Consider the following 25,205-nt stretch of genomic DNA (forward strand, 5'->3'; position numbering starts at 1 on the left):
ATCTACAGAAGCAGTTTATTCAAGTATCACCCAGAGTGCCAGGAGGAACAGGAATGTCTCAGTGATTTCCCCACCCTTTTTAGTGTTCATTTCACAGACTTGAATCTGAGTCCTAGTATTCAGGAACTGGAAATAAAATTTCTCAGGTTGAATATTCTTTTTAGAAGAACTTGACAAACTTACAAGGTATGTTTTTGGATTTTTTAAGCAACAGGTACAATATTCTAAGTCAACAATGAGCTTTTTATCCTTAATAATGTTATATATTTAATGTTCATGTTTTAAATTAAACTTTAAAAACTCTATACTGTAGTTAAATGTTTTTATATTGTGCATGATATGAACAAAAAGGGAATTGAATATTGTACCTTTTGAACTAGACTAACATCAAAAAGATATTTATGTAAAAGAAAAATAATATAACCCTATCCAACTTATGTTTTTGTTTTTAGCAGATTTCTAGATAGGCACAATTCAAACAGATTTGTCCACAAGCTAAAACAAGATTTGGAGTAAAATCTTAAACACAATTACACCCTTCTAAGCCTTCTAAGACTTTGATGAATATGGAAGAGTGTAACTTTGCTTAGGATTGCACTGTGAAAAACAGAATACATTAATTCCCCTCTAAAAGCAAAGCAAGCTTTTGCATTTTAAAAATCCTTCAACTACCACAGTGATGTTATGTCTAAACACTGTCTACTAGCAATTAATATTTCTGCAGGCACCTTTGTTCTTTAGAGGATGTTGTTTTATCAAAGTGCATAAGCACAAAAAGAACTTAAATAGGAATTGCTTTATTTGGAGGATGTACAAGTGTTCAAGAAAATGCTGAACTAGCTGCAATCTAATTGCTCAGGATATTGCTTTTCTTCCTATGCAATTTTTGTATAGAGCAATTATTTGGGATCATTAGTAATCATAAGGCTTTTCTATTTCCTCTGTACAGGAGAACCAGCATATCCTTGCTTGCTGACTTACTTTAGAAACCATGTTGTGGAAGCCTATGCTTCAACCTAAACTTAACAGCCATGCTTTTAGAATATGCCTTTTATCAACATGGAATACTTTCCATGATTCAGTGAATCCCTGAGTCATGATACCAACATATTGTAGCATTCTTTAATTTAGCTACTCGGCAAATGAATGAGGTTTTTTGCAAGTATGCATTCAGTTTAATGGATTTGTTTTTACATTCCAATCCATAATTGGTTATTTTAAAAAATACAAAAAGTTAGGATCTAACATTTACACCTTAAGTTAAGCAATGCAGCATATCATTTGTTCTATGCCAACATCAGGCTCTGTACTACAAATACATTTGATGTGACAGCATAATTTTAAATATATAAGAATTAGCATTAACCTGCAATGCTAATTAATGTGGAGAGAGTGGATAAGTCTAGTGGAGTCATCGACCACCATACTTGAAAATGCAATATTCTAATATGAACACATGGTATAGAAAGAAACCAAAAACATGAAATCAGAACTATAAAGTCATTTGGAGAAAGTAATTTAAATAATGTGTCAGATTATTTGTAATATTTATGTCCAGTTATTTTTCTGTGGAGCTGTAGGTGAGATAGCTTTTCCAAATAGTGATACATTTTGACTTCATAAGAGCTGTTTCTTTTGGAAAGAACTGCATAGTGTGAGCTGTGGCCTGACAAGTGAGTTTTAACACTATGTATGTAGGCTTTTCAAAGCAAATAATTAGCATGATTGGAAAAGGAAAATAAAGTTTTACAATCAGAAAAATCAGAAAATAAATTTTGACCTCTATTTCATATATCAACTGGAGGCCAACTTGACAAACGTTGCCAGTCAAGCATACTTTTATACAAGTTGGCAATGTCAGCCAAGGGCTTTCCTCTCCACTAAAATAACAATTTCCTGAGCCAAAACAAAGTGCTCAGGAAGTTATAGGAGCATGTGGCTTAATTGAGACACTTTTACTATTAAAAAAGCAAGTCTGCTAAGATCAATAGCTCATTTTAGTGGCATTTGGAAACTCTGAGTTCAGAGGGGATTATTCAGGCAGCTACTTGGACAAAAACAATGCCTTGATTTCTTTGCAAACCTAGCAGCCATTTTAAGAAACTATTACTTTTCAAACTATTAAAATTTACCATATTCTAGAGACCATGATTCAGGTTAACACTGTGTAGATATGCACCTAAAATGTTTCCAGTATGCACTTAAAAATGAACATTTCCTCATTTGGAAATATATATATTATACTGGCATATGCATTAGGGAGACATGCTGCAGTTCTCTGTTGAGGGTATATTGTGGCAAACTTCAGTTGGCCTCTACATAATGTACGAAATGGAAATTATATTGTTTGGAGGGCTTGAGATGCCCTCTTTCTGCACTTAGATCTACAGAAGTATACATCTTCTTCCGCTCACCAACACTGAGGAGTCCCTGTTGGGGAGTCCAGCTGCTGGCCAAATTTTGGGCAAAACTAGAATCCATTATGGCATTGGGCCAAAAGTGCACAATGCTGCTTTCTATTGGCAGATTCGAATGTTGGTTAGTAGAGGATGATGCATACCCAAGGGAAATGGATGTCCAAATATAGTAAGGAAGAAAAGGATGATGGGCACCAGGTGAGGCAACAGGGAAAAGCAATTACCTGAGTAGTAAGCTAGTCAGGTTCTGTTTACAAACGCCAAGGGGTGGTGGTTCTCCCTAGCTCATGATTGATTTACCAAGTGAGAGTATGTTATGAGAGGAATTCTGATTGCTTTGACTATTTATTTATTTATTTCATTAGATTTTTACCCCGCCCTCCCAGCAAAGCCAGCTCAGGGCGGCTCACACAACAATATAAACAATACAATATAATAACACAATATACAATATAAAATCCAATAAAAGACAGATTTAAAAACAACAATACAATATATTAAAGTGCTAGCATGCTTCCTCGGCGTTCAGTCAGCTTCTTGATCTCCATCAGATGTCCCAGGTACTCAGGTCAGGCTATACTTGCAGAACCCTGGGGTCAGGGTCGCTCTCCAGTAGCAGTGGTGGTGGCGGCTCTGAAAGCCTGGCGGAAGAGCTCCGTTTTACAGGCCCTGTGGAACTGTAACAGGTCCCACAGGGCCCTGATCTCCTCCGGGAGCTCATTCCACCAGACCGGAGCCACCACCGAGAAAGCCCTCGCCCTCGTCGCTAGCCTGGACTCCTTGATGTTCAGGAGAACCAGCCAATTCTGGGTCCCCGATCGCAGCACTCTCTGGGGAACATATGGGGAAAGGCAGTCCCTCAGGTATGCAGGTCCCTGGCCATAAAGGGCTTTAAAGGTGATGACCAGCACCTTGAAATGAATCCGGTATGCTATAGGCAGCCAGTGCAGTTCTTTTAGGGCGGGCTGGATGTGTTCCCACACAGGACGACACAACAACAGTCTTGCCGCTGCATTCTACACTAGCTGCAGCTTCCAGATCTGGGACAAGGGCAGCCCCAAGTAGAGGGCATTACAGTAACCCAATCTCAAGGTGACCATCACGTGGATCATTGTCACCAAGTCGTTGCGTTCAAGGAAGGGAACCAACTGCCTGATCAGCCTGAGATGGTAAAAGGCAGACCTGGCAGCAACTGCTACCTGGGGCTCCATTGTTAAGGAGACGTCTAGGAGCTCTCCCAAGCTCCTAACCTCCGGTGCTGGCACCAATGGCGCCCCATCAAAAGCTGGGAGTGGGATCCCTACCCCTTGACCACCGTGGCTCAGGCACAGGACCTCCATCTTTGTCGGATTCAATTTCAGCCAGCTCAGCCTGAACCAACCAGCCACAGCTTGCAAACATAGGCTTATGGTCATGGATAGGGTGTGTAAAAAACCCCGGCATTTTTTGGGTTTGGCTATATTGAGCACCAAACAATTACTATTTCCCGATATTCCTGAATCCCAATACCAGTATGGTAGTTGGATTCAGTAAATGTTCGGGAATGCTGAATTTTTGGGGGCTCCATTATACCCTTTGTGGACCATTATAGTTAATGGTCCCCATAGGCTATAATGAAGAATCGATCTGGGGCTCAGGGGGGGGCTATTTTTTGAGGTAGAGGCAACAAATTTGCAGTATAGCTGCTGGTGCCTCTCCTCAACCCCCCCTCAAGTTTAAAAAAGATTGGACCAGGGGGTCCAATTCTATGGGCCCCAGAAAAAGTGCCCTCATCCTCCATTGTTTCCAATAGACGGGGGAAAGGGCATTTAAATGGAATGCAGTCCCTTTAAATGCCTTCTCCAAGCGGCAAGTTCACCTGGAAGGTGCTTAAAAGGACCGCAAGCCCTTTAAAAGCCTTCTGGGTGAACTCATCATGGAGTAGTACAACTTGGAGAAGGCGTTTAAAGGGACCATGATCCCTTTAAATGCTCTTTAAGCAGCTATCTGGCAGCCCCGAAAACCCCAAATATTTTGGGGTTTTTTTGGAGCGTGGCCATTTTCAATAGCCGAAATGCAGCCCCAGTCAGTAACCAGTTTAAAAAATACTCCCAAAAATACCAGAAAGGTATTTTCCAGGGTTTTTTGTGGCTTGGTTTATGCTGAGTGCAAACCCCTAGTCATGGATGTGAGGAGCTCTCGAGGGTCAGACAAAGGAGAGTAGATTAATACTCTCAGACAGTCATGCTACTCCCTTTTTGAAAGTACTTAGGGGAATTCCTGCCAATGGTATTCTTGCCACCTGGTGTCCATCATTCTTTTCTCCCTTACGATATGTGGATTTCCACTTCCAGTTTTTAAAATTAAGGTGGATTTACTTCTTCCACCTCTGGCAGTCAAATAATCTTGGGGTGCTGTTGACATGGGTCTGGGGGGGGGGAATCAGGCCATCCTGGAATGCAATAAATCTCACATACTAAAGCTCAAATTTTCTAACAGGTGTACAAGAGTCTCCTCTCCAATTTCACACCCTTCCTCCTCCTCCTTCCATCTGAGCATGTGACTTACCGGTAAAAGAGTCCCAATTCACTTTTGAGTCCTTACCCAAAGTTTGAGAACCAGTGGCTTAGGCGGATCAGGGGGAGGAGGACAGCGGCTGTTCATAGTTTAAATATAAACTAGGAAGTATATTGAGCTGCAGTTGATCACAAACACATAAACAAAATGCACAGGCAAATCCACCAAACAAAGCAGGACTCAAAAAAATGGGCTCGATATTGCTATCTGTAGCAAAATACCAATGTTTAATCAGCATTAAAATTACTGGTTTGGTAAAAATAATTTTCTTTCTGCATTCATGAAATTATATTTATTTTAGGAAAGTGCACTCTGTGAAGACATGAGCAAATATATGTTCCTCTTCCTCCTGACTTTGTGCTCAGCTAAACCTTTCATAAACCCTTCCTATTTCACGTTAAAGAATATGATGCTCATGGATATGGAAGAAATGGATGATGATGACGATGATGATGATGATGATGACAAGGATGATGATAATTCTCTTTTTCCAACTTTTGGCATATTTCCTGTGTGTCCTTTTGGATGTCAGTGCTATTCAAGAGTTGTCCACTGTTCTGATTTGGGTAAGGCTAACATTTTATTTCTTTGAAATTGTGTTTATCTACAAACATGTTTTTATGCATCTGTATTTTAAAACCTAAGTGAGATTATAGTATTTGGAAACTATAATTCTTTTAATGAAATGTATTTACACAGAAGATATTCAGCCCAAGCCGAATGAATGACCTCAGTAGCTGTTGCTAGGTAACCACAACAGTATTGACAGCCTTCTAATTTTGTCTCTCACTAAAAGGCAGGGAGAGAAGGCAGGGTCCTTCCCAGAGATATTTTGGCCTTTGAGGGAGGATGCATCATGACCTGGCCTGACCCATGTGCGACTTGACATATGTAACATGCATGACTCATGAGGCCCAGCTGCTTACTACTACTCAACAGCAGCCCCCCCCCCTCCGAAAGCTTGTGCGGTGTAGTGTTTAGAGTTTCAGATTAGGATCTAGATTAGACCCAAGTTTGCATCTCCACTCTGCCATGGTTCTCACTGAGTGACTTTAAGCCAGTCACACAGTCAGCCTAACCTACTTCACAGGGGTGTCATGAGGATAAAATGAAGGAGAAGAGAATGAAGTAAGCTGCTTTGTGTTTCATTATAAAGAAAAGTAAGGTACAGATGAAACAAATAGATAATGAATATAGCTGAACATAAGGGGGCAGATAAAAGGTAGACTGATTGGTGGGTGGGAAGAAGAAAAGAAAGCAGGGGAAAGAATATTATTTTTTTTTTATTAAATTTATACCCCGCCCTACCCCAGAGTCATGGGTCAGCCCTCCCCTGCCCTTTGCATTGCTTTTTTGTGTTTTGGAAACCAAGACCTGACCCTGGAAACAGCATCTTCCATGTCAAAAATTAGTTGATAGGTTATCTTTACTGCATATACATGTTGATCAAGTAAAATGTGTCCTGATAGTTACTAGAGTGAATTTCTTAGAATCTTGGAGGGGTGGTATGGAGTAATGGAGAAGGAGAGGGTGGTCAAAGGCTAGATGTCATCTCCATATGCAAAGGTTGTATATGTTGGAGTGACGCTTAGTTGGGGTTCGTAGTGGGGGTTGAGTGATGGTTGTTGGTTTCTCAAAAACATCTAAGGGCCACTTCCATACTGTCACTTTTGTCACTTGTTTTTCCCTATTGCTCTGGGTCCCCCCTTTTTTCCACATGTGTTTTGCTTCCTCTGTAACTGAGAGAGCAAAACACATTTGGGGGGTGGGGAACCCTGAAGAACTAGGGGGAAATGAGTGACAAAACTGACGGTGCAGAAGTGGCCCTAGTTAGCTACTGTAGAAAATGGAATGCTGCACTAGATGGGTGCCAAGGTCATAATTTGCCTAGGGTGCAAAAAAAGAAAAGAAAATTGGAAGAGCTCTGGATAGGTCACTATAGCATGTAAATTTGGATTTGTAGGTCACCATACCCAAAAGGCTGGGAACTAGTGCCTTAGGGTATGCACCAAGATAATGCACTAAAATCTCAGCTGCTTCACAGGGGATCGTGAACATAAACTCTCCTGCAAACCACACAAGGACCCCTGCAGGAAAAGACAGCTGTCCTGAGCTACTAATTGCAAACAAACATAATTTTAAAGACTAACAAATTTCCTTTGGCATAAGCTTTTGTGCATTCAAGTCCACTACCCCTAGAAAGGAGACTTAGGCATACTCACATACTATGCACAAATTCTGTGGCTACAGTGTCTTTATGTTTCATCCACAGCAGACTGAAATCATGCAAAGTTACACTGTTTATTTACACATAGCTTTTAATAAGTTTAGCTTTTAGAGAGCTGGAAGGTATTTCTGCACATTTCAGAGAAAACAATCCTTTTAAAATAAACTTTTGACAGAAACAAAAAAAATCATGAGATCTTTTCCAGTAAATATCTTTTATAAAAGTCAGATAAATCTCATCCTAGCTAAACTTGCAGAGGCAGAATTTTCGTGCATGCCAAACTAGAGCAAATGATTGAAATAATATAAGAACTAGAACAAACAATTAAAATAATATAAGCACTTGAGGGGTTACATGCCATTTTAAATGCATATTTATATTGTATTTTGTCCTAATAAATAGGCTTGACCTCAATACCAAGAAATATTCCTCCTGATACTCGCATGTTAGACCTTCAAAATAACAAAATTAAAGAGGTCAAGGAAAATGACCTTAGAGGACTCACATCGCTTTACGTAAGTTTAATTTCTGACAGCCTTATTGCACTAAGAAACTGTTAAAAATAACTCTTGCTAAATTCTACCATGGCTGGATTAGAATAAAATCCTCTGAATTCAAGCTTATGACTGAGATGAAATGACACTTCACCTCATAGGTAGCTTGTGCAAAACAACAACTTGAGAAAGGAAATATTAAACTTCTCTGTTTTACGTACTGTTATGCCCTGTATTGGCATTTTTGTTGACTTGGATTTTTATTGATATGTTTGTATTGCCACAAATTGTTTTCATTGTTTGTTTTGTTTTATTCTTGTAAGCCATTGCAAACAAAGTCTGAAAGTGCAGCATATAGGCTTTCCAAATAATAATATATAATTTGAACTTCAATAATGCTGAAAAGGTAGCCTAGCATAAAGGTAAAGGTAAAGGTTCCCTTGCTCGAAAGCCAGTCGAATCCGACTCTAGGGTTGCGGTGCTCATCTCCGTTTCAAAGCCGAAGAGCCAGCGCTGTCCGAAGACGTTTCCGTGGTCATGTGGCCGGCATGACTAAACACCGAGGTGCACGGAACGCTGTTACCTCCCCACTGAAGTGGTACCTATTTATCTACTTGCAATTTCTTGCTTTCGAGCTGCTAGGTTGGCAGGAGCTGGAACTAGAGACGGGAGCTCACTCCGTCATGCGGCACACTCGGGTCTCAAACTGCTGAACTACTGACCTTCCACAGCCTGCAGTTCAGCGTCTTAACCACTTGAGCCACCGCAGCTCCACCGCAGCCTAGCATAGCCTTCCTCATATAGGGCAAAGGCTGTAAAAACAGGATTTCTAAGATGGGAATCAGGTCAGAAGAACTGTAATGGATATGTAAAGGAGGAGGAGGAGGAGGAGGAGGAGGAGGAGATTGGATTTATACCCCACCCTTCACTTGGAGTCTCAGAGCGGCTTACAAACTCCTTTCCCTTCCCCTCCCCACAACAGACACCCAGTGAGGTGGGTGGGGCTGAGAGAACTCTGACACAAACTGCTCTTTTTCAAGGACAGCTGTGCCAGAGCTTGTGACCGACCCAAGGTCACATCAGCAGGTGCCAGTGGAGGAGTGGGGAATCAAACCCGGTTCTCCCAGATTAGAGTCTGCGCACTTAACCACTACACCAAACATGGCCTCTATACAATAATTCCTCAACAGTTACATATTCTGTACCTAGACAAAAGAGGCAGGGTCCATTGTGAATAAAAGAAGTCACTGTGCCCCACATAAAAGTCTAAAGTGAGCACATACTTAACAAGGTTCAAAGAAAGGGTAGACATGAAAAGCTCATACTTCTATTGGGGTGGGAAGAAAGGAAGAATTAGAGAAAGTTAAAAAGAGATAATTTAGTTTCCAGATGGAATAAACTGGATATCTGTACAAGCTTCTAGTGGTGACAAGTGGTGAAAGGATCTTCTTTCTGTTAGGATGGTGAAATAAGGTTGGAAAGGAAAACATCTCATTGAGATATAGCAACTAGGGACATAGTCCAGCTGGTTATATTCTCCATATCTCTAGGAGGATTGTAGATTTTACCACAGTGACAAGATATCCTATTTTAGGTTGACATGTGCTGGCTTGATGCACAGGAGCTTTGAGGCATGCAAATTCAATGAATGAAAACAGATATTATGAAAAAAGATCAGCTATAGCTTGATCCAAATCCCCCTCCCAAAAACCATGCATATATAGCAAAATCTAAAGTTGATTTAAAAAAAAAAAACCCAAACTATTTTATACGACTCTACAAAAGGAAAAAAATCTATCACTATTTCAAAGTGAAACTGTTTTCATTTAATACACTGTTTGGAAATAAGTACTTGAAAGCCATTTATGAAATGATTCAAATTGCTCAGAAGAAGTAATGAATTTATTTCACTAAAGACTTAAGAGTAGGGATGGGCACGGTCCAGAAAAATGGTGGGCTGTGGAGGTTCAAGGTCTATGGGGTTTACGGACCCTCAGACCATGAACCTCCACGTTTAATGGACCGGGTTGTGGTCCATTTGGTCCGTGATCCTGAGCAGCTTACAAAGCCATTTAAAAGGAATGTGTTTCCTTTCAATGGTTTTGCAAAGCCACACAATGCGCGACTGAAGGCCAAGCAGCGACTTCACACACTTCCAGTTCACTTCTGGGTGAACCGGAAGTGGATTTGTTTGTTTGTTTGTTTGGTTTCATTAGATTTCTTGATTGCCCTTCCCCACTTGTGTGGGGCTCAGGGTGGTTTACAACAGACTAATTCTATACAATAAAACCCATTAAAACCATAAAAAATTCAATAATAAAACAGTCGGCATTTCAGTATTAGAAACCATTTTAAAAACAAGATGGCATATCTATCGTTCAGTCATAGGGGAGGTGGGGTGCTGGGCAGATGTAAAAAAACATTGCTGGCCTCAACCAAAGGCCTGATGGAACATCTCTGCCTTACATGCCCTGTGAACCTTTAATAAGTCAGGCAGGGTGCGGATGCCATTTGGCAGAGAGTTCCACCAGAGTAAAAAAGGCCCTGGCCCAGGCCAACCAGATATCTTTTGGGCCGGGAACCACCAGAAGATTCTTATCTGCTGATCTTAGTGCCATTTGGGGTACAACTCAGAAGAGGCGGTCCCAAAGGTATGTAGGTCTTTGACCGTTAAGGGCTTTAAAGGTAAGCACCAAAACCTTGAATCTGATCCACTGCTCCACAGGCAACCAGTGCAGCTCGCACAGCACTGGATGGATATGCGCCCTCCGTGGGGTCTCTTTAACTTGTTATCCAGCCTTTGCTCATGCATCATGCGGCTTTGCAAAAGGCAACACATTCCCTTAAAATGGCGCACTAGTGAAGGCCAAGCGGTGACTTCACCCACTTCTGGGGTGGTCCTGTCCATGCCCATCCCTTCCATGCCCATCACTTCCGGGGTGAAGTCTGGTCTGTGGTCCAGTCTGTGCATATCCCTACTTAAGAGTACAGATGTCTTTATATGCCAGACACCAATTTAGTCACAGAACACTCATTCTTTTTGGTATAAACTTTGAAGAGTTTGAATTATAGATTGGTCGGTAGCCAGTTGAAATCTTACAAACAGAAGTGTCTTGTTTAGATAGCAAATTAATAAAAAATACCATGATCAAGAGAATTTCAAAAATGAGTTTTTAAGTCATGCTTTTATTGACCTGTACCAAATATTTAGCTGACATATTTCTTAATCCAATTTCTTATTGGGGTGGAAGAAGACCCAGTTTAGATTTGCTGTAATCTAACCTGAGTAATTGGCTTGATTTAATTTAATAGCAAACTACAGTTGCTACATAAACACACATGAGACCTCCTTTGGGTTATGCACTCCCTCTTTCTTTCTCTCCTGTTCCACTTGTCTCACACACAGCCAGTAAATGAGTTATTTCCACTTTCATAACAAACCGCAGTTTGCTGTTATTTCTGAATCAGTAAACTATGGTTCAGACTTGTTCAGAAAGCCAGAATTCCAACAATAGTTTAACCTTAGTTTGGAATCCTGGTTTTCAGTGGAAGCACAAATCACAGCTTTTAGATCTAGAAGTAACATAAAGCTATCATTTATTGGTAAAATAGAAAACTCTCAGGGAGGATGGGAAGGGGGACAAAGAAAGGGCAAAAGCCCTTTCATTACACTTCCTGGAGTGGCAAAATACAGTCTGTTATTACATGTAAACTAACCATACATTTACTGATTGATTATGGGCCAATCTAGACAGGATGGTAGTAGACTTATCTCATCTCCCATAGATCTCATGGAAAGGGACTGAATTTGATTGGGGCTTCAGTACTGAGGGGCAGTTAACTATTTATACAACCTACTTCCCCCCCTCCCACGGAAAATATGTGAACAGGATGTTGGAAGGAACAATTTAGATGGTGAAAACATCACTAAGGTTAAATTTTCCTCTCCAAGCACAACAGTCTGATCTTTTCCTACCAACAAAAAAGTGTGTGAGATTTTCTTGCCATTTTCTAATTTAAACCTAAAGATGGACAGAAAACTATATATTTTTGACTGAATGATATGGTACTGCACAGGATTACTTTGCCTGGCAAACAATATTTTATGCCCAACTAGTGCATATTTTTAGGTATCCTATATGGCTTTCTGACAGCTTTTAGATATCCTATATGGCTTTTAAGTATCCTATACAACCTTCTTTGCTTCCTATGTACTTTGGTTATTTTCAAGAGTCTGGTAAAGAACGGCTGGACACCAAGCTACTGACAACTTCCAGCAACTCACCACCTCTTAGGCTCTAAGACAGCTGAAAGAAATTTAAATAAGTTAAATGAATGGGAAACAAAAAAATCAGCCCTACTAAAGCTGACTAGCCATGGATTTGAACTGTCCTTAGATATGAGACCAGTGGGAGCTGCATACAAGTTCAAAATACAACACATAAACTATTTTAAAAGGTAAAATAAAAATAAAAGGTAAAATAAACCTCCCTGTATCACAGTGGAAGGTGAAAACTTTCAGCCAAATTATAACGAAATGTAGACTCTGGAGTCTATTAGAGAAGCTAAAACGAATGCTTTGACAATTAACTGAGAGTAAAATTTGGCTCATGCAACACATGTAGAAAGTTTTGCAAACATACAAACAAACAAAACCTCTATTCACATAAAACTTATTTATTTCCAAGCTAAAAGTAATAGATATGCGTTTTAAATATATCTTTCATAAAAATTAAAACATTTTCTAACCTCAACTATTCACATATTTTCTTAGGCGCTTGCCTTGAACAACAACAAAATAACCAAGATACATCCCAAAGCTTTTCAATCTACAAAGAAACTGCGACGTCTCTACTTGTCCCACAATCAGTTAACTGAGATCCCTTCAAACCTGCCAAAAGTCTTGGCAGAGTTGAGAATTCATGATAATAAGGTTAAAAAGGTACACAAAGAAGCTTTTAAAGGAATGAAGGATTTGCATGTTTTAGGTAAGTAAACCACATCAGCTATATCAAGTGTGTAGCACTAGGGTCAAGTATACCTCTGCCATGAACTCACTAGATGGCCTAGGAAAATCACTTTTTTGCAATAGCCTCCCCCATGGGGATAATAGTACTGACTGACTTTACAGGGTTCTTGTAAAGATTACGATAATTTATATGAAGAGCTTTAAACATTTTAAGGAATTATAGAAATGCTATTATTCTATGAAGCAACCTGTGAGAGGGACTTGCAGGGGAGAAGAAATGCCAACCTCTGCACTAGTTCCCACTTCTTCTTGCTTCTCCCCCCCCCCATCACAGCCTTTGTCCCCTTACTCTCCTAGTCCTGCAGTATCCTTGCGACCACCTCTTTATTTCCTCACCATCCCACTACTACCTGTTTCCCCTGCATCTTCCCACCACCTCTTTTTTCCTCACCTTTCCACTATCACCTTTCTCACCTACTGCCACCTCTTCCCTTTCTCCGTCCCCAACTTTGCTGGCATGGCTTCCTCTCTCTTTTCTTCCCCACAACTGCTTCTCTCCTTCTACCTCACCCCAGATACATCAGTGTTTATAGGGTTTCATGGGCAGTCCTCCCCAAATGGCAACTAAGACCGTGCAATAAAGCACTGTGAGATCTCCAAATGCTGTACTGCAAGATCTCAGCATCAACAATTTTGAGGGGTTTTTTTAAAATTTCCGCCATCTTTTTCTCTTTTAAGATTTTCCTACAAATCTCAGGGCTGTCCCAGGTTTGTAGAAAAATCCTCCTCCTCCGTAGATGGCCATATAGTGCAGATGTTTTGATCTGCACTCTACGGCCATGTTCACAATCTGGTATACAAATGAGATGAAATCATCTCTCAGTCCACCACTTGTATACATTTCCCCCCTGAAGTGTTTCCCTCTGGCCTAATAAATCTACTTCAAACTTCAAAAAGAAGTGAAATGATTTATTTGGGTTTTGGACTCGACTGTGTGACTGAACAACAACATGCCACTCCAAAAATGTGTGAATTCACAGATGGTTCATGGTGTAATAAGAGATGCTGGGTCTTGCCTTTTGTATGGAAGTTGTTCCAAAACTCCCTCATCCAGAAGTAATTCAAAGGGGCACCAGAGAACAGGTGATATTTCTCAGTAGTGAAATCAAGGTACTATACATGAACAAAGGCTCTCATTTATTATTGCTGTGTAAATTGGGGCAGTTAGTGAAATATTTCAGTCACACTAACTTGAGAAGTCACCAATTGCCACTGTTACAAACTACTTTCTTTTGACAGAAATGAGTGCAAATCCTCTTGATAATGATGGAATAGAACCTGGAGCATTTGAAGGGGTGACAGTTTATCACATAAGAATAGCAGAAGCTAAATTGACCTCTGTTCCTAAAGGTACTGTGTCTTAATTTTTTAATGTTTGTTTTTAATATGGATATTATACTGATTTGATTAAAAATCTGGGGGCCCTAATCTGTTTTACTTGCACAACACATGAAAGGAGTGGAATTAATCCCCCCAATGTCATCCCCCCGGGCAAAATTTCAGAAATAACAACTTGCACTTTTGCAAATTTGTGCCTCCTAAATAAAGAACTGAACAGAAAAGTTGATCACTCTTTGTTCATCTATCATACAATATAGGAAGACAGCTACAAGTGAACTGAAATTGTCCTCACTGACTGTTCTAGCCTGTTTCTAAGTGCTGAACCTGACTTGAGCTGCAGACCAGAAGGTTTGAGTCCAGTGGCACCTTTAAGACCAACAAAGTTTTATTCAAAGTGCAAGCTTTTGTGTGCAAACCACACTTCTTCAGACCAGAACAAAAATAGTAATAAAAAAAAAATCAAACTTCAAGTATAAGCTAACAGGGTCTCAACTTGCTGAGGCTGAGAGGGAAAAAGATCTTGGGATCGTAGTGGATAGTTCAGTGAAAGTGTCAAGTCAACCCAATGTGCTGCAGCAGTGAAAAAGGCAAGCTCTATGTTAGGGATTATTAGGAAAGGGGTTGTCCAAAAGTTTAGTACGGTCATAAGACCAGTCACCATGAATAAATACATAAAAGATATGGGGATATATGTGTAAAAGACACACTCATTTCATTAATTTATTTCCCAGCAACTGACATTTCCTTTGTCAAGTGATATCGCTTTTTGAGTGCTATCACACAGAATTTTGCTACTACAAATGATATAGTTCTCTATCACCTAATAGATATACCCGAAGGGTTTCAGAACTAAAATCTATATAATACTGCAATGGTTTAAATCTGCAGAGTAATGGAATAATTAATTGTAGCCTTTCTTCTTGATAGAATTTGCAGTGCAAAAGTATATGTATGATAGACTCAACCACTTTATTTGAACAGGGACAGCAATGCTGCTGCAAGGGCAGGTGGGAGAATCTTCCATATAAAACTGCGGAGGGAAATGCATCAAACCGTGCTCTAGAGAAGGCCCATCTGCATTTTTCGTTTGTAATATCTGAAAGATATGGGGATATGGTGTAGCTCAATCCTTTTCTTAAGCTTTTATAATTTAAAGGAAGTATTGCTTTGTCATTTTGGGAATCTATATCAATTAATCTTTGGGCGATTAAGGCTTTTGCTTTGTTGAGTCCCATATCAAACAGGCCTGCTGGGTCCAAGCCAATCAGCTTAATTTTATCAGCTATCTTTGAGCACCATGTAGGATAAGGATCAGAAGCTAACAAGAGGGGAAATAAAACAGCAGACGTTATAATGCCACTGTATAGATCTACTACGGTGTGGCCTGATTTGGAATACTGTGTACAGTTCTGGTCACTGTATCTCAAAAAAGACATCACAGAGCTGGAGAAATTACAGAAGAGGACAACCAAGATGATTAGGGGACTGGAGCACCTTCCCTATGAGGAAAGGCTGAAGAGTCTAGGGCTTTTCAGTTTAGAAAAGAGATGACTAGGGGGGGGGCGTGATAGAGGTTTATAAAATTATGCATGGGGTAGACAGAGTTGACAAAGAGAAATTTTTCTCCCTCTCCCAAAATACTAAAAATCAAAGGGGTCCAATGAAGAAGATGGCAGTAGATTTAGGATAAAGAGAAATACTACTTTACACAGCGAGTGATTAAAATGTGGAATTTACTGCCAGAGGATGTAGTGATGGCCACAGGAATAAACAACTTTAAAGAGTAGATAGATTCATGGAGGATAGGTCTATCAGAAGGCAACATCAGGGGAAGGTCTCGGCCTCTAAGCTCTGTTGTTGGCTCTCCAGAGGAAAAGTATGGCCACTGTGTGAGACAGGACGCTGGACTAGAAGGAGGAGGAGGGTAGATTGGATTTATACCCCGCCTTTCACTACCCGAAGGAGTCTCAGAGCAGCTTACATTCTCCTTTCCCTTCATTTCCTCACAACAGACACCCTGTAGGTGGGGCTGAGAAAGCACTCTCGAGAACTGCCCTTGAGAGAACAGCTCTGAAAAAACTTGTGACTGACCCAAGGTCACACCAGCAGCTGCATGTAGAGTGGGGAATCAAACCTGGTTCTCCCAGATTAGAGTCCACGCTCCTAACCACTACACCAAACTGGTGTGATCTAGCAAGGCTCTTATGTTCTTAACTGTGACTCAATAAAACTAAACAAAGGCCCCGGTCACACGGGCCGGATATCGCGGGGGGAGGCGTGGCTAATTGCCCCAGCGCAGTTTGATCCGAGATTACGCAATCAGAAGCGCAGGCGGCACACCACGGGTCCTTCCATCGGCGCCGGCAGGTAAACGAGGGACCGGAGGGGAATGCCGCATGCCGGCGCAATCACACCATGGGCGTCTGGAGGCAGCCTGTGGCAAACGTTTACTAGTACCTTGGAGGTACTAGTTTTTAAATGCGCACTGTCGGCGGGAAGCCATGGGTGCGCTCCACTTCCCAGATGTTGGGGTGTGATCGCGCCCGGATAATCCGCCCACCATCCGTGCCTCTCCCGCAGCAACTTTGCCGTGTGACCGGGGCCTTAGTTTCCTTGTCAGAGTGTTAAAATCTTACTAGTTGGAGAAACATTCATAGAACAAACACTGTTAAAAAGATCCTTCAACTATCTGAAAAAATGTTGACTCATTACTGATTAACACTAATACAGTAGCGTTAGGTCACATCTTGCATGTTAACCCCACAGGCCTACCTGTATTCTTGTCTAATTTTCCAGTTCAGAAGTAGCAAAACACATTATTAACTTTGCTAGAAAAACATGGGAGGTACTGGCATACTAAGAAGCTCGAAGAAGAAACTGTTCTTGGTATTTTCATATTGAATCTTGCCAGAACTAACAGCACCACAGCTTTAATACTTTCCTAAGCCACAATGGAAACCAGAAGCATGCTTGAGGTCATGGTACAGCACAGAAAACAGATAACTCAGTATAATAAACAAACCAGCTTTCAAAACCTAAAAGTACTCAATGTCTTCCATCATCTGAATTTTAAAGAACACCAAAGAAACAACTATTGGTTGAATGTATCACCTAATAGTTTTAAAGTACCAGTAGCTACTTATATTCAACTTGGAAAACTATTCTGCAGATAAGCATGAAAACAGCACACTAAATATACTTCATGCTTACAATTTTCCATAGCCTATGCTGACTTAACATCCATGACAATTATAATTACATCCTTTGGAAAAATTCTACATGCAGTGATGATTATTCGTATTTTGATTAGAAAAAAATGAACTTCCCACCAACAGCTGAGAAACTGCATACAGTTTCTACATGTGGTTTTGTAGCTTCTAGGAAATATGCAGTAAACCTGAAACTTAAAGAAGATACCTAGCACTTTCTAGCATTTGTGACATTCCCAAATCCATGCAGGTCAATACGCATAGGAACTTAAGTGATGTCACCATTATGAATAAACTGAGGCCTTTAGGGCTGCCAAGCCGCGACGGGGGATCCACACGTCTTCACAGGATCCCTGCTGCGGGGGACAGCGATACGCGTTGCACCGCTGTCGCCAGGATGTGATGCTACGCGTCGCTCTGGCAACGGGACTCCAAACAGCCCCCTTGTCAGAGCGACGCATAGCGTCACATCCTGGCGATGGCGGTGCAACGCGTATCGCTGTCCCCCGCGGCAGTGATCCTGTGAAGACATGCGGATCCCCCACCGCAGCTTGGCAGCCCTAGAGGCCTTAGAGAGTGAAGCTGCTGTGCTGCAGCTTTTAATCTGCAACAGCAGCATATAATTTAGTGTTTATCTAGGGCACATTCCATTTACCTTCAGGTGATATTCAGAGATCACCAACCATTACAGCTGTACTGGCCATACAGCTAGCAAGAACAGCACTGCATTTAAGAAATGTTTACCCTACTTTACCTTAACTTGATTTAAGCTTGTAATCAATAGAATACACAAAATTATTGACAGTCAACAAAATATAATTTCAACACATCAGAAACAGTAAGTAAAAATGACAAGTAAAACCAAAGTGCATCTCTACAAGCGAAATAAAATAGTAAGGGCTGGCATGCTCATCTTACTGACTAAACTGACTTTACTAAAAGAAAAGCACAAAGAGAGAGGTGTCTTCTGTGGTGTGCTGTTCCCTGATCATATATTGTTGGTATGATCTGATGGCATCATCAAGAAACACAGCAGAGTGTAAGACCACACTCATGATGATTCAGTATAGTAGTGGTCTAAAGTTCTCCAAATGCTGTGGTTCTCAGGTCCTGACATGGTTGCAGTCTTGGGTAGAAAAATACATTACATAGACAAAAAATTTCTAGGACTAACAGCATAATCCTAAACAGAGCTATGCCCTTCTAAGCCCATTAAAGTCAATGGGGTTATTATAGGATACAAATGATTCTGTAACACTGCCTGCAGCTCAATTTTTAGGGACAATAATCAAACAGCAGCAGAAGAATATCAAGTAAAGCATTATTTTATTTTATTATTTGATTTTCTGCTCAAGGCTATAGCTGTATGAGCAGAGATAGACAGACAGACAGACAGACAGACGTCAACAAGATTTGACAGTTGTAACTCAATTTAGGATTGCACTCCAAGCCTGTCAAACTAAGAGCATCTTTTATAGTCAAAGAGCAAGATTTTAAAAGACCTTATTCAGTATTATTTCTCTTATATTTGATTATTGCACCTATGAATTTTTCCACTGAGAGGCTGACATGATCATTTGTATCAGATAGTAGCCATGACACCTGGGCTCGCATATTTAGCAATTCCATATCTTTAAGTAAAGGGGTGACTAAATTAGCCCTCAACTCATTGAATATAGGGCACGCCATATTCATATGTTTGATGGTTTCAATTTTATCATTTGAGCGTCTGCATGTTCTGTTAGAGTATGATACTCTATTATATCTGCCCTCCAAAACCACTGAAGGAAGAACATTCATTCTTGCCAAAGTAAAAGCTCTTCTTAGTTTTGGGACTGTCAATTGATAAAAATATTTTGGCAGTTGCCTCGGGAGGGCAATTCCCAAATGGAGTGTTGAACATATCCTGAGCGCCTTAATAGTCATACTTGTAACATCCAACTTCCTTACAGATTTTTAAATTTGTCTTATAATGTCTTTAGTCTCTGTATTCTTAATCATATCATTTGTTATTCCTAGGCATTTCATTTTCTTTTCCAATAGCTGATCCCATTGGCTATAATGTTTATCTGACAGGATAAGCCCAAGTAGAGTAGATCCTCCCTCAGATTCTAAAACTTTTACTTTGAAGAGAAATGCTCTGATTCAAGCCCTAGCTTCCACCGATAATTTGTTCTCAGTGCGTCGGAAAAAGTCATACTGGATGGAATCCATTTTTTCAGAAGTGGCCTGAATCCAAATTTCTGCACCATACAGGAATTGGTTTAGAACCTTATTATTAAATACCTTTAAGGCCGAGGGGCCAAATTTGCCTCCTGATGAGCAGAAGTATTTTAGAATTGTCCTCCCTACTCTCAAGGCTGTGTTCCTTGCTAGATCGAAGTGTGTTTTCCATGTGAGAGATGCTTCAAAGTGAAATTCCCAGATATTTAAAGTAATTGACCTGTTCCAAAGGTTGGCCTGCTATGTCATATTTGAAGATTTCTTCCTTTTTCCTTTTGGTGAATACTATGACCTTGGATTTCACCACATTGATGGACAGGCCCAATATTGATCTAGACACTATCACTGCACCATCAGCATATAGAAGGATTGGAACTTTGTGCTTAGATAAATGTGGAAGGTGACATGCTTCCTCTAGGAGACAGGCTCTGAAGTCATTTATATATAAATTGAAAAGGGGCGCAATTGAACAACAGATGCAACATCCCTGTTTGACTCCTTTTGTCTAGGATGAAAGGCTCCGATAGCTGTCCTAACTCACTGCATCTAACCTGGGTGGAGGGTTCTCACCCACTTATTGTGAGCTACTTTCAGAGTGCTGTTAGGTTAAATGAAATGATAAAACTAAGGCTGAGATCTCCTCCTCTTGGGGTCTTAGTTTCGTGTGGTTTGCTTTCCTTTCTCCTTAGTTGTAGTCCCTTCCCTAATATTTCTTTGTAGTTTTTGTAGTTTTGCAAAATAAAAAATATCCCTCCGGGGACTTAAAAAAATAATAATCATATTATAACCACCCCAGGACTTTTGCAAAAGTAGGAGAAACACTGGCACCATGTAAAATATTGAGAAAATTGACTATTTCTATATAATATTTAGTAAGTTTTCTTTCAGCAATGTTAAGCATACTACTCTAAATCTTGGGAAGGGACAATCTAAAAAGTCCAAATTAACGAGTAAACTGACAGATAAAATGACCAAATCATTTCCACATTTTACGTTTAATATTATATTTAAGTGTTGAAAACATATGCCTTTAAACTGTCTACAACCGAGTAATATCAAATACTTTTCTCAATAGGATTACCATCCAGTCTACTAGAGCTTCATCTAGATGACAACAAGATTTCTGCAGTAGAACTTGAGGATTTTATTCGGTATAAAAATCTTCAAAGGTAAGACAATATATGGGAAATTCTTTCGGAAAATTTGATAAAACAGGCAATTTAGGATTTTTCTCCAAACTTTTTACGTCTTTATTAAAGTAAGGGTAGTGACTGAAACTACAAACAATATTAATAGATAAAAGTTAATTCAGTATTGAGGATTATGCAAATGTACTCCCAGCACGCCACCATCCAAATGAGGACTTAATGGATTGAACAGTTCATGCACATGAGGCTCAGCAGTCAACATAGCTAGCATAGTCCACAAACAGACTGAAGCAGGATTGTTAAACAAGTCCCCAAAATCGTTTCTCTCTTTTTCAGATATCTGCACTTTTATGCTTTAAGATGAAAGGTGACACAAACACCAGCAGCACAAACAATTTTTTGTGTTATTAGTTACAGTAGGTGGGGGTCTTCAGGATTTCCTTTTTTCCAAAATGGTGGAGAGGAGAATGATGTAAGCCACTTTGGATCCCCACTGGGGAGAAAAGCAGGGTATACATGATGTAAATAACAAACAATAATGTGTCACACTATTAGGATTCCTTTATTTATCTCTAGGTTGGGGCTGGGAAACAACAGGATCAAGGATGTAGAAAATGGAACTTTTGCAAGAATACCAAGTATACGAGAAATACATCTAGAAAAGAACAAATTGAAGAGAGTCCCTACTGGCCTTCCAGATTTGAAGTATCTACAGGTAATACACAGTTTGGGTGCATATATGTTACAAAGTCAGAAACAAGAAAGAACCAAAAGCAAGAGAGTTTTAGGGTCAACCTGTGGGACCCAGCTGCAAAGAGACACCACCCAAGGGGACAAAGCCAGTGACAAAACAACTCCTTAAGAGACTGAGCTAATGTAAGCCCTACACTGCACAAATTCACATCTGAGTTCACATTACATACCATGAAGCCCTAGAATGTGAGTTCCACACTGTGATTTTTCTTTTTGTTATTCAGGTTGTATTTCTCTGTTGCCTTCCTACAGGTTATCTTCCTTCATTCTAACAGTATTTCGAAAGTGGGAGTGAATGATTTTTGTCCAACAGGAGGAAGGTTGAAGAAGACATTGTACAGTGGCATTAGCCTATTCAACAATCCTGTTAAATACTGGGATGTCCAGCCTGGAACATTTCGCTGTATATTAAACAGAAACAGTGTGCAGATTGGAAATTTTGGAAAATAAGACTACAGTCAATGCATCTGTTAGATAAAAATATCAAAACCAGCATCGTAGTACTTGAAAATTGTTGGGCAGCTTTATACTGTCCAGTTACCTTAAAATACCGACAATTATTTCAGAGGTTGTAAATTAGTAACATAATATACCATAAATGCCTTTTGATTTATTCATTTACATTCACCACTTGTGTAAAATAAGCAAACTTTTGGTATAACGTAAGAACATTCCTGAATGCTTTGCTGAAGTCTATTGGGTTGGGTCTAATGACGTCACTCTCCTTCTTGAGCCCCTGTAGATGCTTTTCGCTGCTGCAGAGTGCACTTTCTCTGCCACTAGCACTTCTGCATACATAAGATCATTTTTTAAAGGAGTCCTTATGCACACAGAAGTGCTAGCTGCAGAGGAAGTGAGCACCACAGCAGAGGAAAGCCTCTGCAGAGGGCAAAGAGAAGCATAAGGGAAATGATGTCATAGGATCCAAGCCATTGTTTCCTATTACAGTCCAAGCTATCTATGTAATATAGACTGTTTTTTCCTTAGGAGAAAATAATACAAAGACATAAAACAACTTTTCCCATTAAACTAGTTATTTCAGTATTGCAGAGGTTGTGTGTATAAAGTATATATCAGATATCAAGTAAAAGTTGTGAACTTTTAAGTTAAGTAAATTATACTGGCTAAGAAAAAAACTGATGTACTGTATGTAACTGATACTCTAATCAGACTAGACAATATTTAATCATTGTAGTTTACTGAAAGGCAAGATTGAAACTACATTTAGCAGCCTCAAAGCTTTTAGTATTTATTCATGTAGTTTTCCCCTACAACTGTAAGCTACCTTCTGTAACATGTATGTATGATGACTATTAAAAATATAGATATTGTATAATTTTTTTTTCCTTCTTAGAAAGAATGATTAAATTCTCTGCAGGCCAGTACAACACAACTATTTTATTATACACTGTAAACATAAATGCTCCTCGTATTGGGGGGGTTTGTGTACAGTCCAAATACGTGCACTCACAGGGGCATAGCAGTCTATTGTGAAGGAAAAACTATGAAAGCAGAAATTTCAAAAGTATACACTACTCTCATTGCTCTTGAAGGACAAAGTGGAAACATGTGTGCACATTGGAGCTACTTTATTGTAGCCATCATATACTGCCCTTGTATAGAAATTTCTTATTTTTGCTTGAGTACTGTAATATTGCTGAATTCATTCTGCATGTAATGCAAATTGTATTTGGCCATGGCTAAATAAACTGATCAGTTATCCATTATTTACTTAACTAATGACCGTACTGTACAACAGTGGCTACTTTACCTATATATTTAGAATGTATGTGTTATTCATGTTAACTATGTTAAACTGATTTAAAAACTATAATTTGTTTTTTTATAAATGCTATACTGAAATCATGTAATATTATCAAACCATGGCCTATGTTCATCCTACAGCTCCCTTCTGCAAAATGAAGGTTCTTCTCCTCCAGAGCAAGATACCTCATAGCAAGACTACTAACTTAACGGAAGACAGTTGTAGGATTCTCCACCCCACCCCCCAATATACAACAAGCACGTTATATATATTATAAATGTTGTACCTGATCCTTAGCCACTTTCACTAGAGGTTCATTTCAAGTGTGAATGATTTAGATTGCAGCATATAATTAATTTTTCCCAAATTGTACTTAATTGAATGGTGAGTGTAAATAAATCTGGATATTGTGTACATTCACCATGCATTACTGAAATATCCACATATTAGGAGTAGGATCATGTATATTATCCGTCAATATGTATAACCTCCAAGCCATGCTGGATTACCATATGTACTGTATGACCGACCAGTAAAAATGCATTGTCTTGAAGTACTGGACATGCACAATGACTAGACAATATGTGAAATATAGATGATTAAATTATCTACATATTCCTCAACAACATTTTGAATCTATGTACATTCACTGGGCATCATGAAAAAAATTTTTTTAGCTGTAAATGTTTTGAGAGTGGGGACATGCCTTGGTAGTAGAGTATTTCCTTTGCATGCACAAGGGCCTAGGTTCAATCCCAGGACCTCCAGTTAAAAGCATCAAACAGTAGGAGATGTGAAGGGCCTGAGATCTCAGAGAGCTGCTGCTAGATTAGACCTGTGGTCTGACTCATTAGAAGGCAGTTCCATGTGTTCATGTATATTCAGACATTCAAGGATATTCATTCCTCTATGTTTATGTTATTTCCAATTCTAAAGCCTTCATTGCATGCTTCACCATGGGTAACTATTTTGCTCAGGGCCACAGAAAAAGGAATACTGTGAGCAATCTTGACATCTCTTCTTTACATCACAGATCAGGGTGGGTAGAAAGAAACATCTTGACAGGGTACCCTTTAATCTGGCCCCGCAATTTGTTACTTCCTTTGCAGACACACACTGGATTTGGTCTGAAGGGGAGGGTGATCTGCAGTAGGGGAGTTAAAGCTTACTGTCTTATCACTGACATATCATTAACTCATAGAGTTTAGACTTAGTGCTTCTTCCTTCCTCTATAGGGGTACTGGACCCATTAAGGTGGTCCACCCCAGGCGCCTGAGGGATCCCAATGATTTTTTAATCAGTGTCTGGGGATTTCCTCACCTTGGTTGCTGATGGCCCAAGCTGTTGACACAATTGCCCCTAAGTGACTTCTCCCTCAAGAGAAACCCAAGCAGTCTCCGTTGGTTTACTGGGGAAGTTATGAGGATAAAAAGGGAGGGATTATGGTTAGAGCACCACTGGCTGAAAACTCAGAGAGAGACTGATCAAACACAGCATAAAAGTTAAACCCATATTAGAGCCTATTTCATGGCAGCAATGATGGCAAAAAGGTAATATTTCTCCACCACCATTGTGTCTGTACATGTCCAGCAAAACTGTTTCATGTGGTCCAGGGGGTTTTATATCATAGACCCATGGAATTCGATTCTGACCACACCACAGTCCACTATGATCAATTTGCTACTTCCTTTGCAGACAAAATCACCCATATTCTTTCTGGGTCAGATGATGGCATGTATGCATGTTCACACATTGCACATTTTGCACCTGCAACATGGATACCTTTCAGCCCCAAGGGTGTGCACAAAATCCTTGGAGAGGTGAGGTCTACCACCAGTGCTCTTGACACATGCCCTTCACAGCTGATAAAAGCTGCCAAAGGGGGACTGGCTGAGTGGGTGAGTAGTGAATGCTTCCTTGAAGAGGGGGCTGTACGATCCATAAAACAATTACATGGGCTAACAATCCACTCCCAAGCTCAGTTGAAGGTGTTGGTCTTGACCTTTAAAGTCCTATATGGCTTGGAATCAAGGTATCTAAAGG

At 40.0% G+C, this 25,205-nt stretch overlaps 2 protein-coding genes across 2 annotated transcripts in view; one reads left to right on the top strand and one right to left on the bottom strand.

Annotated features, from left to right (window-relative positions):
• Positions 1-23,777, top strand: ASPN (asporin). Its single transcript, XM_015427595.1, has 8 exons — positions 1-186; positions 5,275-5,539; positions 7,603-7,715; positions 12,469-12,682; positions 13,963-14,073; positions 20,572-20,665; positions 21,221-21,359; positions 21,650-23,777. The coding sequence occupies exons 2-8, from the start codon at positions 5,296-5,298 to the stop codon at positions 21,845-21,847; spliced, it is 1,113 nt and encodes a 370-aa protein (XP_015283081.1). The 5' UTR covers positions 1-186; positions 5,275-5,295; the 3' UTR covers positions 21,848-23,777.
• CENPP (centromere protein P) overlaps positions 1-25,205 on the bottom strand; it is a 236,413-nt gene that overhangs the window by 111,746 nt on the left and 99,462 nt on the right. The gene's annotated exons all lie outside the window — the stretch shown is intronic.

Source organism: Gekko japonicus, unplaced genomic scaffold (assembly GCF_001447785.1).
Source record: "Gekko japonicus isolate JY-2015 unplaced genomic scaffold, Gekko_japonicus_V1.1 scaffold354, whole genome shotgun sequence".
Classification (NCBI taxonomy): Eukaryota; Metazoa; Chordata; class Lepidosauria; order Squamata; family Gekkonidae; genus Gekko; species Gekko japonicus.

Coding starts and splice junctions, on each gene's coding strand:
- ASPN (XM_015427595.1), top strand. CDS start 5,296: ATGAGCAAATATATGTTCCTCTTCCTCCTGACTTTGTGCTCAGCTAAA. Junction 7,716..12,468: donor GAGGACTCACATCGCTTTAC/GTAAGTTTAATT, acceptor ATATTTTCTTAG/GCGCTTGCCTTGAACAACAA. Junction 12,683..13,962: donor GAAGGATTTGCATGTTTTAG/GTAAGTAAACCA, acceptor TTCTTTTGACAG/AAATGAGTGCAAATCCTCTT.